The 17,079-nt window shown below is 47.1% G+C and overlaps 1 protein-coding gene across 4 annotated transcripts in view; it reads left to right on the top strand.

Moving 5' to 3' along the window:
- Nucleotides 1-17,079, top strand: part of LOC139056242 (uncharacterized) — a 63,494-nt gene that overhangs the window by 33,748 nt on the left and 12,667 nt on the right. The window contains exons 1-2 of one of the 4 annotated variants that reach the window (XM_070534303.1): nt 10,821-11,396; nt 12,800-12,896. In XM_070534303.1, coding sequence (XP_070390404.1) covers nt 11,199-11,396; nt 12,800-12,896 — 295 coding nt within the window. In that variant the 5' untranslated portion in view covers nt 10,821-11,198. Of the gene's footprint in view, nt 1-10,820; nt 11,397-11,503; nt 11,628-11,756; nt 11,776-12,799; nt 12,897-17,079 lie in introns of those variants that run through there. The other 3 variants (XM_070534304.1, XM_070534305.1, XM_070534302.1) reach the window with 3 other exon arrangements.

Below are 17,079 nucleotides of genomic sequence, written 5' to 3'. Positions count from 1 at the left end.
AAGTGCTGTTCAGATCGCCGAAAATATATTGAGTATCTGGGCGCATTCATGGCCGCATGCGTACGTGAGATGCTAGAACCACGATGTTGGAACCACTGATTATTGACGCTATGCTCTGCAACGTACGGTGATGAGCAAAACCCGCCGATGGCGGATAAATCAACGGATCTCGTAGGCACCCAAGCCCCTCCTGGCAGGACTTCTCGTTGAAATGGTAGCCTCGCCGCCTACGGGATAAGCTAACTGATTTATTTCGGATGATGAGTTGCCATATTCGGAAATTCAAAGAACTGTATGACGTTTTTTTTTCAAATCTGACGATGATGAGCTCGAATTTTACATTCGCAGACTTCGAGAGCCAGCATTCGAGAGCGAATGGGGTACGCTAATACAGGTACAACCAAATTAAGAAGCCCACTAAGCTTCAACAAACGACCCACCTTCACCAAAACAGAAACTGGGTTCCCTGGTGAAGTATTCGGCCACTCCCACGCTCCCCCTAATCATTATTACAATTAACCCACGGCCCTAAGTCTCCAGCAACTAAGGAGCACCAGACCAAGGGGGCGGTCAGACCTGTAACTCAGCAGAAGGTGCTAAAAATCTCTGGACCTGGACAGGCTGCCACTGGAAACGGATCCCGGCCACATTTAACACCCTAACTATTTCGAGTGCGGCTACCTTAGCCGGAGTCTTTGAGGAATTATCAGACATTCATTGCGCTTAATGAGATTAAACTAACTGTCATGATTATACAGTGCTGAATAACGGCCATGTCCTCTGTTATTGAGGTGTCCCAGAAAAGAAGCAATACGGGTAGAATTTCTAATCTATAAGGACATAGCGGGAAACATTGACGAATTCTACATTACTAATGAGAGTGTAGAAGAGTCACAATCAAACTTTATAAGAGGCATGCATTAAACATACTACAAATTTATGCTCCAACATCCAGTGACGATGATAATGAAGTAGATCAGTTTTATGAAGGTGTCAAACTGGCAATGGGAAAAGTGCAAACTGAGTATTCTGTAGAAACGAGTGACTTCAATAGAAAAGTGAGGAAAAAGGCAGGCTGTTGAAATAGCAATTGGCATCAACGATGTCGATTCAAGGAACACTAGAGGAGAGATGCTGGCAGAATTCGCAGAAAGGATTAAGCTGCCAATGATGAACACCTTCTTCAGGAAGCGTAGCAACAGAAAGTGGACCTGGCAATGTCCTAATGCTGAAACAAGAAATTAAATTTATTTCACACTTTCTGCCGATCCCAACATAGTGCAGGATGAAGAACATTTAGGTATGGTAAAGTGTAGTGATTATATATGTGAGGGCTACGATACACCTCAATTTGAAGAGAGAAAGAGTAAAATTGGTCAAGAAGAAACAGGCGAACGTAGAGGCAGTAAGGGTTCAAGCAGACAAATTCAGGCTATTACTTGCAAACAAATATGCAGTCTTAGAACAGACAGACGAAGATGACATAGAGGTAAAGAACGAAACCGTAATTTGCTGGCTATAGAGGCAGCAATTGAAGTGGGAGGCAAGGCACCAAGGCAATCAGTAGGCAAGCTCTCCAAAATAGATAAGGGCCTAATAAGCAAACGACAAAGAATGAAAGTATCCAACTCAAGAGGTAAGATAAAATTGTTGTAACTGTCAAAATTGATCTAGAAAGCGAAAATAAGGAATATTAGAAATTATAACGCGACAAAGACTGACGAAGACGTATAAAATCGGCGCAGCCTGAAATCACTGACAAGCAAACTGGGCATAGATCAAACCAAGAAGTATGCACTGAAATATAACAGGGTAACATCATCAGCAATCTCGAAGGTATAGTAAAATCAACGGAAGAATTCTATACTGACCTCTACAGTACCCGTAAAAATCAGGATACCTCCATTCAAAGCAATAATGAACAAGATACAGAAACTTCTTCTATTTCTTCTGACCTCGTCAAAAGGTAAGACGGTTCTATGAAGACATTAAACGAGGAAAAGTGCCAGGACAAGATGGAATAATAGTCGATTTAATCAACGATGGAGAAGACATAATGTTTGGGAAACTGGCGGCTCTCTATACGAAATGCCTGTAGACTTCAAAGGTCCCAGAAAACTGGAAGAATGCAAATGTTATACCGATGAACGAAAGGGAAGACATTAAAAAATTACTTAACCAGAGGCCTATTACCTTTCTCCCAGTATTACATAAAATATTCAGCAAAATAATTTCCAATAGAATAAGGGCAACACTGGACTTTATCCAACCAAGGGAACAGGCTGGCTTCAGGCAGGTATACTCTACAATGGAATCATCCATGTCATTAATCAGGTAATCGAGAAATCTTCAGAGTACAATCAGTGTCTCTATATGGTTTTCATAGATTACGAAAAGCCATTTGATTCAGTAGAGATACCAGAAGTCATACAGGCGTTACATAATCAAGGAGTATAAACCGCTTACGTCGATACCTTCGAAATTATCTACAGGGAGTCCACAGCTACCTTCATTCTACACAAGTAGGGATGGATCTATGAAGGACAAGGTCATAGAACGAAACATAATCTCTCCCAGGCTATTCACTGCTTGCTCGGAAGAAGTATTCAAGCTATTAAACTGGAAAGGCTTAGGAGTAATGATCGATGGCGAATATCTTAGCAACCTTCGGTTTGCAGATGGCATTGTTCAATTAAGCAACACTGCAGACTATTTACAGGATATGATTGAGGACCTTAACAGACAGAGAGTAAGAGTGCAGTTGAACATTAATATGCGGACGACAAAGATAATGATCGATAGCCGGTCAAGGAAACAAGCGTTTAGAGTCTGTAAGGAGTACGTTTACCTAGGTTAATTGTTCACAGGGAACCCTGATCATGAAAACTAACTTCACAAAAGAACAAAAATGGGTTACATCGCATACGGGAGACATCGCCAGCTCCTAGCTTGGAGACTGACAAAGAAGCGGTAGAACAAATTAAGGACCGCGGAAAGAGTGAAATAACGAAGAATGTCAGGCATAACTTTAAAACACAGAAAGATAGTGGTTTGGATCAGGAGCAAACGCGTATGGCCAATGTTTTAAGTCACATTAAGAGAAAAATGGAGCTGGGCAGGTCATCTAATGCACAGATTAGATAACTGTTGGACGATTAGGATTACATAATGGGTACCATCAATCGGGGAGCGCAGTCGAGGACGGCAGAAGACTATAGTTGGGGCGATGAAATTGGGAAATGGCGGGCGCTAGTTGGAATCGGTTGGCGCAGGACAGCGGTAATTGGAGATCGCAGGGAGAACCCTTCGCCTTCCGCTGGAGATAAAATACGATGATAATGACGATGATTATATTGATGGTGGTGTCAGGAGGGTGTGTGATATATACCGACGTAATGAAAACTACTTGACATTAATGCTTTATTTATTTATAAGACATAGACCAGAACCGTGGCCGACAATATATAATATACTGTCTCGGGGATGGGAGGTATAGGTTTCACTATACTCATTCCACATGCGTGAATGAGGATCCACTCGGGCCGACAAAGTACTTCGAGGGTATTGATGTCCTGCATTAATATCCGTGGCTTTCGGTTCATCACTGTAAAATCTACACCGGTGGGAATGCTGCACAGGGACACCACTAGTATGTCGCGGAGGTAGGACGGGTCAGTGCGAGAGTAGCTCAGATCTGTACATGTGTTGACAAGGTGTATGTAGACTGGGTTTTGTGGAGGGCCTTGGGAGGAAGGTGGAAGGTTGATAACTCTATACATTCTCACAAACGTTCCAGCAGAAGTGTGTCGCATGCGTAAAAGTAGCAGCGTGTTGTAACTGAAATATTGTTTTGCCACCACTGAAACGAGTTATCTCTGAGGCGTGTACGCAGCACGATTACTCCTTCATGCTTCTCTCGAACACTGGGCGTAGTCTAGCGGCGCCACATTGCAGGGCGGTTGTGAGCGCCGAAACGTATGGCGCGTCACGCCGCAACGGGTCTCCATTCTCCGCTCCTTTCAGACACGTGGTGCAACACGTGGTACTGCAGAGAATTCCGAACATATAGCCTAAGATAGGAGGGGCATGGCGCGCCATTAACGGCTAAACACTGCGAAATGATTCCTTGCTTGCCGCACAAACTTAGTGGCATATGCTCTGTGACCCAAGTTGGCGAAAGTTTTATTTAAAATAGTCCCCTCAGAAGCACTGCTCATTTTGAGCTGACATGCGCAGTGCATACAATGGGTACTCATGATTGTGTCTGCTATGAATTTCATCGCTATGCTCCGTAACACCAACACGACGAAGCAAAGTGCCCCGGACTAGCAGCAAGCCACAGACTTCAATCCTTCAAAGCCCACCAGGAATACTGTTACGTAAGAAGACGCAAATGAAAAGCTATATACAAGTATATTTACAACGTAATACGCCGCACTTGGCCAAGAGGCAACAGCCCGCGCTAGCCTCCAATCGTTGTCGTCGTCTTCGTACAGCTCGCCTCTTCGTCATCGGTAATACTATTCCGTAGCACTACCCCGGCGGCAAAAGCGCCGTCCCGGAGCGACTAAAGGCCGGACTTGGAAACAGTGTAGTAGGCCTTGAGCCTACTGACGTGCACGACATCACTAGGTGCCACAGTAGATGACGAGGTTGAGCTCACAGGGGCAATTTCGTACGTCACAGGCGTCACCTGGCGCAGCACGCGGTAGGGCCCTGTATATCGCGAAAGGAGCTTCTCTGAAAGTCCGACGTGACGGGAGGGCGACTAGAGGAGCACGAGCGCACCAGGCGAAAACTGTACGTCACGGTGGCGGGCGTTGTACTGACGTTGCTGAGTGGTTTGCGAGTCCGTCAGTCGAGCACGGGCAAGCTGGCGTGCATGGTCGGCGAGAGCGATGGCGTCGCGCGCATACTCGCTTGTTGAGATTGAAGCAGGAGGAAGTGCCGTGTCAAGGGGCAAGGTCGGTTCGCGACCGTAGAGCAGATAAAAGGGAGAAAAGCCGGCGGTGTCGTGCCGGGAAGAATTATAAGCGAATGTGACGTAAGGAAGGGCAATGTCCCAGTCGCGGTGGTCCTTGGAAACGTACTTTGACAGCATATCGGTAAGAGTACGGTTTAACCGCTCTGTCAGGCCATTGGTTTGAGGATGGTATGAGGTAAGCTTGTGTTGAGTGGAGCAGGAACGTACAATGTCGGCGATAACTTTCGAGAGGAAGTTACGACCACGGTCAGTGAGCAGCTGTCGCGGGGCGCCATAAGATAATGTCACGCAAGAGAAAGTCCGCGACGTCAGTGACGCAACTGGTAGGGAGAGCCCGCGTGATAGCGTATCGGGTGGCGTAATCAGTTGCGACGGCTACCAATTTGTTCCCAGAGGATGACGTGGGAAAGGGACCGAGGAGGTCTAATCCAACACGAAAGAACGGTTCCACAGGGACAGTGATCGGCTGGAGATGACCGGCAGGTAGCACCTGAGGTGTTTTCCGACGCTGGCAGGTATCGCAGGCAGCAACATACTGTCGGACGGAGCGAGCGAGACCAGGCCAATAGAAGCGGCGGCGGACGCGGTCGTACGTGCGGGTTACGCCAAGATGTCCTGCAGTAGGTGCGTCATGCATCTCAAAGAGCACAGTCTGTCGTAGATGTTTTGGCACGACAAGAAGAAGATCAGATCCGTCAGGGAGGAAGTTCCTTCGGTACAGAGTGCCGCCCTGGAGGACATATCGGCGAACGGATGCGTCGGTAGGTGTACACTCTAAGCCGAAAACGGGGAAAAGGGGACTAACGGCAGTCGTTGGACCTTTGGATCAACGGTTAATCCACCGTGCGTGCCGTGTGCAGAGGCAAAGTGTCGTGCGCAAATTTGTGGGACTAAATGTTCGTCCTTGCAAGGTAACGGTCGACGGTGGGCATCAACGGCACAATTTAGTCCTCTGACTTTAGTCCCTTTAGAGAGGGGGGCTCCGTGTCCTCCCTCTCCTCCCTGCCTGGACGGGGTGGCAGCGGGTCATAAAACACTGTCGCTCTGCTGTCATCCCGCCCACACGAAGGTCAACAGGCTTTCGCTATTGGCTAACATTTTGGCGGGAATCGGGCCCTGCTTGCGTGCACTCCGGGTAAGCGCGCGCAAGTCGGGTCCCGGGGAGACCACATCGGGGCGTCTGAAGGTGCGTACGTGTTTTTCTCTGCCGGCGGCGGCCCCCTTTGTCCGCCGCCGGCCGATGGCTACTTCGGCTCGTCGGGGTCCCGGCGGGCGCGCGCGCACTCTTCCGTCGTCTCGATGTCCTGAGGCAGCGTCTGCCGATCATGCCCCCGTCTGTTCGTCTGTCATTTTTTTCTCGGCTTTTGTTCTCGATTGCCGCAAGGCGTTCATGCGCCGTCTGGGCCGGCAACCGGATACAAGAGGCCGAGACGAGGCATACGGTCGGTTTCTGAGGGAGCTCGCACGTCCCTTTTCGCCTTTAGGCATTCGAGGAGGAAGGCGACGGCCCGTGTTCTGCTCGGGCTACGTGACCCTTTGAAGAAAAAGCCAACCTATTCGAACGCACTAGGCCGGAGTCACAAACAAGAAAAAAAAAACTGCAACATGTGCTGTGAACAAAGAGTACCGAGCGCCGTTGAGTCCCCTGCCCGGACCCATATGGGTGACAACACCCGATAGAAAACAAAATAAATAAATAAAATGACACGTGCAAACGATTTGCCTGCTTCGCATAGAGGGTTTGTCGAGAACAACGAGAGGGAGAGTGCGGCACCGTCGTAGACATCGCAAATTGGCCGTGCGTGTCGTCTGCTAGGAAAGTGTCGTCTGTTAGGAAAACAAGTTGTGAGGCTCGCGCGACGGCCGCGCGCCGCATTTGGTACGAAATTGCTGTTCTGTCAACAGGCTTTGACGCTGAAATGTCGCACTCACGTACGGTCTCCTCCCAAGAGAATGCACCGCAACGCAACACGGCAGCCCGTTGTAAAGAAGACGAAAGGAGCCTGCCGACGACACTCCTGAACGGCTACAAGCATATTGTGGAATGCAAGAAAACTTACGTCGCGTCGTTGACCAAGAAGAATCAGACATGGAAAGAAATAGCAAAACATTTGAATGCCAACCACGGGATTGCGGCGCGATCACCACCAACTGAAAAAATGCTGGACCAAACTGAAGCAAAAGCGGAAAGAGGAAGCTGCGGAATAAAAGGGAAAGCGCCACAAAACTGGTAAGCGCACATGTTCTGCATGACTGACTTATTTGGGCTACTTTTTATTATGTGTAGTCACAGGAGATAAGAAAATACGCTCGCAATCAATCTTTCCGCGACTGCGGGAAGCGCACCAGTACCAGCGCGGGTGCTTCGCGATGAGCAGAGTCACCTTTCCTACTGCGCGGCACACTGTTGACTGAGGAATGCGGACCGGACCTCCGGTGACTGTTTGAGACGTGCCAGCGCCGCAAAACATCACAGCCATCAGCAACTGCAGCATAGGAGGCACACAGTCTGTCCTCTATTGTCCCAGCTTACCCGGATAGGCAACGTAGCGAGAAGTCGCACGGCGTTCTTCGTGAATCTGTAGTGACCGAGGAATTGTTCGTCGTCGTACAGCTCCATCGAATTCCCTCGGTCACGTAGGGTGGGTCGCGGAATTTTCGGCAAGGGCTGCGCCTCTGAAAATGCTGTATCCATGGCGTAGCAAGCAAACTCGAAAGCAGCTAACCTCCGCGCGACGTCCGTTCGGGAGGCTGCCATGTTGGAATAACACACGAAGTCAGTTTCAAGCTAGCCCGGGAGCAGACTTCAAACTTGAGCGGACTTCGACGCAGCCAAGTCGTTCCCAAGTCGTCCGCAAGATCAAGCACGATTTACGACGCGCGGCGAAGCTGTCTTGAGACTGCCAGAAGTCAAGTTCGAGCCAAGTTAGATCTCTGCATTCGGGGGTTGTAGAGTGCTTCTAACTTATATTTCACTGTGACTGCTCCCGACTTAATTTCATTTTCATGATTTTACTCTGGCTATGACACGTTTCATCTGCTGTATACTTTGGAGTTGTTTTATTTTGTTTGAACTGCTGCATATTTTCAGTCAATTTTTTTATCTTCTGTATCTATATGTCATTACTGTATACCAAGGACTTGGCATTTGTATGCTAGTATTCCTTTTTTTGTTTTGTTAATTGTGGCTCAAGATGATGGTGGCAATATGTAATCAAAAATAAACATGGGTTACTTGAGTTCGATCATTGTTTTTGCTTGAAAAGCTATGGCAACCTGGAATAATTGGAAAAGTGATTTTGGACTAACTGGGAAGGACTAAAAGTTGCTCCTGCAGTTACTCCCTGTGGACTAACCTTAACAGACTAACTGTTGGTCCTCTAGGGACTAACTGGGAAGGACTAAAAGTTGCTCCTGCAGTTACTCCCTGTGGACTAACCTTAACAGACTAACTGTTGGTCCTCTAGGGACTAACTGGGAGGGACTAAAGGTTGCTCCTGCAGTTACTCCTGTAGACTAACTGTAACAGACTAACCGTTGATCCTCTAGGAACTAACTGGGAGGGACTAAAAGTTGCCCTCACATTTAGTCTGCAGTAGTTGCTCCCCCAGTTAGACCGCCGCATTTGCTCCCGCAGTTAGTCCAAAATTGGTTCAAAATCTGTGGCAGCTCATTTAGTCCCCGGAGAGACTAACAGCAATACCCGTTTTAGTCCTTTTTGGCTTAGAGTGTAGAGCGCAGACGCTCGATGAGTACTCGCAGCGATAGGTCTCGGTACTGCTCATCGGCGATGTTAGCGAAGGCAGACAAAAAGAAAATGCCGTCGGCGGTACTACTGTCGGCGTCGTCAGGCTCGTCTACCGGGTAGCGAGACAGGCAGTCAGCGTCCTTGTGTAGTCGGCCAGATTTGTAGGTGACAGAGAACGAGTATTCTTGGAGGCGTAAGGCCCAGCGACCAAGTCTTCCTGAAGGGTCTTTCAATGAGCATAACCAACAAAGCGCGTGATGGTCTGTGATAACGGAAAAGGGTCGGCCATATAAGTATGGGCGGAACTTCGCAACCGCCCAAACTAGGGCCAGACACTCACGCTCAGTGATGGAATAGTTGCGCTCCGCGGGTGAGAGGAGCCTGCTGGCGTAAGCGATAACACGGTCGTTGCCGCGCTGGCGTTGTGCCAGTACTGCGCCAATTCCGTGACCGCTGGCATCAGTACGAACTTCGGTAGGCGCAGAAGGATCGAAATGGGCCAGAACGGGAGGCGTTGTGAGAACGTCGATTAGATGCGAGAATGCAGAGGCCTCGTTATCGCCCCACTGGAAAGGGGCGTCTTTTTTCAAAAGCTCGGTTAGTGGTCGTGCTATGGCCGCGAAATTTTCCACGAAACGGCGGAAGTAGGAACAAAGGCCGATGAAGCTGCGCACATCCTTGACACACTTCGGAACAGTAAAGTGCGTAACAGCATGGATCTTGCCTGGGTCCGGTTGCACTCCGTTCGCGTCAACGAGATGACACCAAAACTCTATGATCAGGAACTTTTCATAATGAGGGATAACTTGAGTGCTTGGCTCTAGGTCGAATAAGTGGCTTCAAATGGGCGCTTATATATTCTGCTAGTCATCCACAAGCATTTTTTTAAAGCAAACTACAAATTGTTTGTATGACCCACCGATAGAAAAAAAATCGTATTTTAATACTGCGATGTTAAAGTGGGCAGAATTGATATCAAGTTGGAAATATATTTACTTTGCTTTGAAAAAAGAATGAACTGTGTCCGATAGAGAACAAAAATAAAAAAATATAATATGAACAAACTAAAATTTCCGGAAATATATTTATGCTAGTTTATATATAACTCACTAGTGTATATCCTGGGCATGCCTATTTATGGACAGCCAGCGGACGTTCAAAATGGGATGTCCCATGGACATCCCGGTGGGATGTCCTTCGGACATCCAAACAGGATATGGACTTCTCCTGTACGTCCCACGGACGTCTGTGTTGGATATCCGGATGGATGGACGTTGGGACTTATGGTGGACGTCCCACGGATATCCGTGGTTACTTGGGCTGCTAACAAAAGTGTGTTGGCTTCCCTGGATGAGGCAAGCCTTTGCGGATAGATATTTTGGTAGGTTTTAGATTATCTAGAGGGGTGCTGCCTCCCTCTTCTTGGTTGTGCAGCGCATATGTTCGCGTTCACGTGCGAAGTACTGAATTTCTTCATTGTTATGCGGATGCAGTTTTACTTCAGGGATGCAAACTTTCGACTAGAAAGCAGTCATAAGGTAGCTGTAGCAACCAAGAAAGCGCGTCTTTTGTGAATATCGATGCATAATGCTTAGATTCATCAATCCGGCGTTGTACTGGTCCTATTCTTTTTTTCATGTGTACATAAAACATTCCACTAACGAAAATCCTCACTCTCCTGTTCATTCGCCTATTAGCTGCTTTTTACAGAGTGCACAATGTAAAAAGGCTATTCTTTGAATATTTAGCGCCACGAAGTGCAGCAAACAAAAAAAAAATTGTGGCATTGAGTCGGCGGCGCGCTGCTGCTTTGGGAAGCTTCCGCAGCCAACCGGGCCAACCATGGCGGCAGCGCCACCTCGCGAGAGGAGACGGCAGAGGGTCACCTTCTCGCGCCGCTCCCAGGCGGAGTTTTACAACTGAAAAGTATGTAGTAGCGTTGTGGTAAAGCGTGTGCAAAACCCCGTTTCCGTTTCCTGTTGTACAGCGCCACCCGTGGTCACATACTTTAGTTCACGACGCCACCGCTACGCTTATTTCCGTAGCACTGTGGAAGGTACAGTTTCCCTTCTCTAAGTTTGTATAGGTGTTCTGTGCTGCAACGTGCTCCTTCGGCATAAGCAAGCATAAGCGACATCGAGAAATCAAGGTGGCGTCTGTTGTTTGTTTGCGTGCGCTTTGCGGGGTCTTCGCGTGGTACGAACCTAAGCTTCTTGTTCGATCGCACGCTGCCTCACCGGTCGGAATTAGATTAACCGAGCACTCTCACGGAGAGCCTTCATATTATCGTTAGCGAGCGGAGACAGCGATGTTGTGGTTGCACTCCAGAGCGATCCCGGTGTGCCTACCCAGCGCGGCCTAGTGATCCCCCACCTCCTCGGCCGTCGCACGGAGGTTCCGTCTCCTTATAGCTGCCGGAGCTGCTGCACGCTGATCGTCAGTACACTCGAAAGAGAAAGAAGAAAAATGGCCGATTTCCTGCTTGAGCGCGAGCTGCCCAACCTTAAGGTTGCCGTGGACAGTAACACATTGCTGGAAACTGACAATGATGATTGCATGGACTTGGACGAGAACACGAAGACGGAGAGAGGCGCCGACATCACGGAGCCGCCGCAGATCGTTGTGCCCGCACGAATCGCCGACCGCGCTCGCAAGAGTTCAGACGTGAGTAGCTTTTGTTTTATCGTATTTTGATTCGTAACGACGAGGCCTTTCCTTTTTTTCTTTTTCTGAAATAGTAAAGCGGATCGCGGCTTAACCACGCTGGTTCGCTTTCGGCTGCCCGTGGCACACGCTGTTGAGCCGTCGTGGTGCGCGAGAGTACAGTGCCATATGTGCCACAGCGAGGCAGTGCGTGCCATTTACTTCGGGCTGCTTTTTGATCGCCAGTTCCTCGTAAGATGAGAAATTTAAACGCAAGCGGAACTCCTTGTATCGCAGCTTTCGTTGCAGCCGCGCTAGAATCTTCGCGGTTTGCGCAGGACGCCGCACGGCTCCTCCGTCGCTCGACCGTGCTTGCGAGCCAACTTTTACACACGATTTCGTACGCTGCGTTTTCTTACGTTGGATTACGGATATTTCTTTTCGCTTTGCGTCCATTCATTTCCGCGTATCGAACACCCATTGATGCTTCCTGTGAGCGTTATTTCTTATAGGTGTTCGATTGAGCTTGGTTACGTAATATGTTAACGCCGAACGAGGGTCGCGTTTATGTTCGGGAAAAAGGTGTTGGTACGGGGCATAAATTCTTGGTACGGTGAAAGCTATCGCAGAATTAATTTCGCTTGTCTTTTGCGCTCGACTATTGGCCTTTCTTTCAAGCTCAACTTGTGATTTCCATCTGCACATGGTGGGAACGTACGCGATACCATAAATGAACACAGCCGCATTTTAATGCGGCGCAATTCAAATGCATACGTATCATAAAATAAACATGGGTTGTATATACTCAGATAGTTTGCTCATTTTGATTCCAAATGTGTGTGATCGATATTATCTTTTTGCAGTGTTCATTGCGTGAACATTGCGCGCATATTCGGCCCATGTACAATGTTCTAAAAGGTTATGATGTATGTGTGTTGAAGGCTTATTTCTTAACTGTAGCGCTAGCATGCCACCTTTTATTTCTTATTTTTTGTCTGCATTTGCTGGGTGTGTCTGCATCACACAGTCAAACAGCAAGTTGATTGAGCGAGCATAGCATGCCTATGCTGCTAAACATGTCTATGTTGCTAAACATTGTAATGAATGTTCGCATTTAGCACAGAGTGTTGAGGATGAGGATTGCTCAAGTAACTGGATTTTCCCAAGTCCTTGGAAGTCCATGTCCACAAGGTTTGAATGCGTATTATGCTTCTTCTCCTCCTCCCTTTTCTTTTTCTTTTCTCAAAATATTTTGCCTTAGTACAGAATACAGCCGCTTGCTGTTTGACACTGGTTGTTAATTACCTTTCTATGATCTGTGAGCCATCATGGCATGGAAATGCCGTGATGGCTCGAATATTGATGACCTTGAGGGTGATGACTTCAAGGAAGTCACTCTTGGCAACTGTTCCTTTTCTTACCAGGAAATGGCAGCAGACGACGTGGACGACCCTGAAGCCTACATGGTCCAGTATGCAGAGCTGTACCGGAGTCTTGGCGTCGACCCCAGGCGCCCCGGAGGTCTCACACGATTTCTATTCCAGGCCTTATTTTACCATTATTTTAGGACATGCAATTATATTTTATCAGCAATCAGGTGAACCTAGCTTGCTGAACTCATATTCATATGTGCCACAGTAACTTAGTGGATGCTCAGTAGTTGCTGGTTCAATCCTTGGCCCTGTCAGTTACATTTCAATGAGAACGCAATGAAGAAAAAGAGAGAGAGTGTGGGTACAGCTGTTTGGTCAGACATTACGTAACTTTGTGTAGCTCTTTGCTTCAGCACCTTTCGTAGCCCCTTTGCTGCTTTGAGATGATGCTTTATCGATCAATCAAATTGAATTATTGCAAAGTTACATCTGATGCAAAAATACCCTCATTACAAGCGTATATTTGTTATTGGTGATACTTGGGATAATCGTTTTATATTATTTTTGTTACATCCAATAGTTTGTTATCCTCCTGAGACCCGGGATGCATTTGGGTGCACAGATTTTTTCCAAACTTTCAGAATAAGTCAGTAGGTTTATGAAGATGAAAAGTGTTAAATATATTTTTAACAGCCCTGATAGTTTCAGCTCAGCGCGATGTCCAATATATTGGACACCGGGATGCTACCCGGTCTTTTTCACCCAGCGCGCACGTAATGCCATACCACAGATATTGCGCTCAAACTCGTGTGCAAAAATATTTTAATAACTCGAAAGGCAAAGTAGTGAATAAAGTACAAAAAAAGAGCATTCCTCTGCTCAACAAAAATTTTGCTCTTGTGTTCACTTCCTGTGGGCAACTTCAAAACGCTTTTTTTTCCTGGGTGATGCCGAAGAAGAGCCGACATTTGGTGAAAAAGATATTTGTTTTCATGTCGCAGCCATGTAGTCTGTAACGGGCAGCGTTTGCAGTATCTGCCAGCATTGAGCAGTGGGTAGTGCTTTGTTTTTGGGGGGTTCTCGAGGAGACAGTCGAGCCTGCCTTGATGGCGGATGCCACTCGGCTTTGTTCTAACTCTTCGATTCATTCTGCTTCTTCCCTTGAGCCACGAGAGTCTCGGCAACAGATTGGCGAAACTGCATAGATTTGAGTATTTCTTTCCGCTGTTTCTTTAGGGAGGGTATGTGCCGCGTGTACTGCACCCAGGAGTTGCTGAGGGCGATGTAGAAGAGGTGAAAGATGGCTCTGACTATCCATTTGTTGACGCGTGCTTTTATCCTGTAGTAACTTATCATTTGGTCTGCCTTGTCAACAGCTCCCATGTTGACGTTGTACATGCGCACAACATCTGGTCGAGGGACATCGATATGTCCTTTACCTTACGAGACCACCTGCGACAGGTGTCTTGCGGGTCCTAGCCATGGATTGAAAAAAGAAAGGTTATCCGCTTAATTCATCAGACACGTGAGGCCAGTCCCCTAAAGAAAAAAAAACGAGACGCGATTTCGTCCACAAGCCGCTAAATGCCAACAGTACTCGCCTGCTGTTCATAACAAGGCCATCTCAAAAGCGCGGTCAAAATAACCGGGTTGAGTCCCAGCGTCCAACATAATGGACACGCGAAATCAAAGGAAGGGTGAAAAAAAGTAAGAGCGCCAAAAATTTAAATTTCGTATTCTGTGCTTATGCTGTTGTATTAACTTTATTATAAAATCAAAGATATGCCCTGAAAGCCGGTAGAAACACGAGAAACAGTGCTTACTTCTCTGGCAGCTGCCGTAAAACGCCGCGCCGCTGAATGCCGCCATTGCGGAACTGTTTCAGCAGGAATTTGAACAATGTATTTTCATCAATACTGCATAGATGGAGCAAACAGGTGTCCAATAAGTTGGACAGTGCGGTTTTAATAGGATGAAAGCCTTGTCACAGGAGTGCTGTCTTATTTCTTAATGTCCAATACATTGGACAAATCCCCATAGCGGGGTCTCAGGAGGTTATGTTGAGGTTCAACCTTATCTGCAATTTCAGCAAAGATACTCATGGTGGAATGTCCTCACCCCACCTCTCATGGTGGCTCAGTGGCCATGGTATTCTGCTGCTGAACACGGGGTGTCCGCTTCAATTCCCAGCCACCACTGCCTCCTTCCGGTGGGGACTAGAACCCTTCCATACACATTACCGCCGACCAGGCCAAATGCTGCCAACATACCCACCTTCTCCGCACTCCTCTCTCTCTCAGAACCTCATCTTCCTGAGTCAAGTAGAACTTGCATCTCGTCAGCTTCTGGCTTTAAGCATCTCTGCCGTCCGCCACTACTGCTATTGTGACTGGCATAAAGTGCTTGAAGAGATTTGGGATGAAGAGGGAGAGCACGACCTTCCCCCCATCTTTTCAAGCACTTTATACCCGTTACAGTGACATACCAACAAGGCCACTAGCCAACCCGCTCCATCCATGTCAGCGTCTCAGCGTGTATGTAGAGGCTGTACCCCACCCTACTGCCACATATAGTTGCAACCGTGCTGCAGCAGCGAAGGCGAAAAGCCCAGAAGTGGAACTGGTGCGTGCGACAAATCAGGGAACAGTGGCGCAAATCAAAAGTTGGCACTGCTTAGCAAAAGCGGTGGTGTCCTGTGAATGAAGAGGCTTAAGTGGGGATGAGGTGTGAAACTGCTCATGCACTAAAATGAAAATGCATATTGTGGATGGCCAGGTCGTCAAAAATTATGCAGAGCCCTCCACAATGGCTACCCTCATAGCCATATTGTGGCTTCGGTACAATGAGCCTCACCAATTATTACTTCATCATTTCTCATCCATTCTGCATGTACATTTATTTTGACATAAGCTGAAAGTGACCCAATAGGTTGATAACGCTCAACATAATTATGGGCACAAAACTGCGACGTTCATGTGTTAAGGAAGTCGAGTGTAGCTGACCGATTGTGCCGTGAATTTATTAACATGTCGCCAATAGCTCTGGATGTCCACCCTACTGCGACAGAAAGGAATGGGGGAATTTGTTAACAGTTGCTGTTTTTGCCTTGAATACATAGGTAAAAATTTTTAAAAACAACTGGAAATAGGTGGCAAAACCACATTCGTTGCACAAGAAACAGTACCTTGCATTAACCATGCTTCCAGTCTTTGTATCTGCTTTTTTCTATGTTGAATGGTCTGATGACTGAGCACATGGTGGTGTGGTAAATGGCTCTAAGAGGCTGAAATTTGCTCTGCACCAAAAGTTTTGTTGTTGACCCTGCAGAGGGGCTGTTGTAACATTGTCACACAGTCATACTTTAGGACCTCAAACCTGCAGTCTGTCGGCTTGACAGCCAAATGAGCTCTGCTATGTGGGCACTTCGCCGACCATCTTTGCAATAGTCTGCTGAGTCGACAGTGCAGCATGGAACTCGAAAACCTCAAAAGCCTACTAGTGAGCAACATTGGCTTGTATTTTATCTTCGGCATGCTTATGCCCGCCTATCAGAAGGAACATAATCAAGAAAAACCTAAAGTGGCAAATTATTTACACTGTAAAATTCATTTATCTTCTCACATTATATAAGGCTCTGGTTTCCATACTAGGTCCAAGCCATGAGAAAAACCCCACAGCCTCAGTGTTGCCTTAATGCTTAAACAAGCCTTACCTAACTCTATGCGAAACACATGGATGCAGCAATATACTTACTGTGTGTTATGTAAAAAAGAAAAACATCCATTGAAAACATTCCTTAGTAACACAGATTGTCATATTATTATTAGGTTTATCTCTAAGCTAATCGCTTTTGTAGATAAACTGTTGCTGTAGACTAGGGTGCCACAAGTTCTTCGTGTCAGATTGAAGAAACCTCAAATTCACCATAATGCTTGTCTTGTGGTGCTGGTACAGCTCCCTCTAGTTTATTACAGAGGCCAAGAACGCTAAGCATGACACTGATATTACACCTTTTGTTCGTATCACCACACTCCTTGTCAAATCATTCCTGGCTAAACCACTGTCATCATAGTATTGGCTACGTGCAGGAGCCATTGACTGAGGGTGTCTTGCACCTTGTGCTGCCAAAGCAATAGCAGATCTCTACAACACATGCATCTAACAGCTACCGCCTGTAACATGTGTGCTACTTTGACTTTGGCTTTGACTCTGGCTTTTTACTATTATGGCCACAAAAATATTTATACCTACCGCTTGTTTTCTTTAGTCACCATAACTTACCTTTATAAACTGAGAGATGAAGTTATTGGTTAAGCAAGTCTAACACAAAA

This window comes from Dermacentor albipictus, chromosome 2 (genome assembly GCF_038994185.2).
Source record: "Dermacentor albipictus isolate Rhodes 1998 colony chromosome 2, USDA_Dalb.pri_finalv2, whole genome shotgun sequence".
Classification (NCBI taxonomy): Eukaryota; Metazoa; Arthropoda; class Arachnida; order Ixodida; family Ixodidae; genus Dermacentor; species Dermacentor albipictus.
This window is presented reverse-complemented; position numbering and strand designations above follow the sequence as displayed.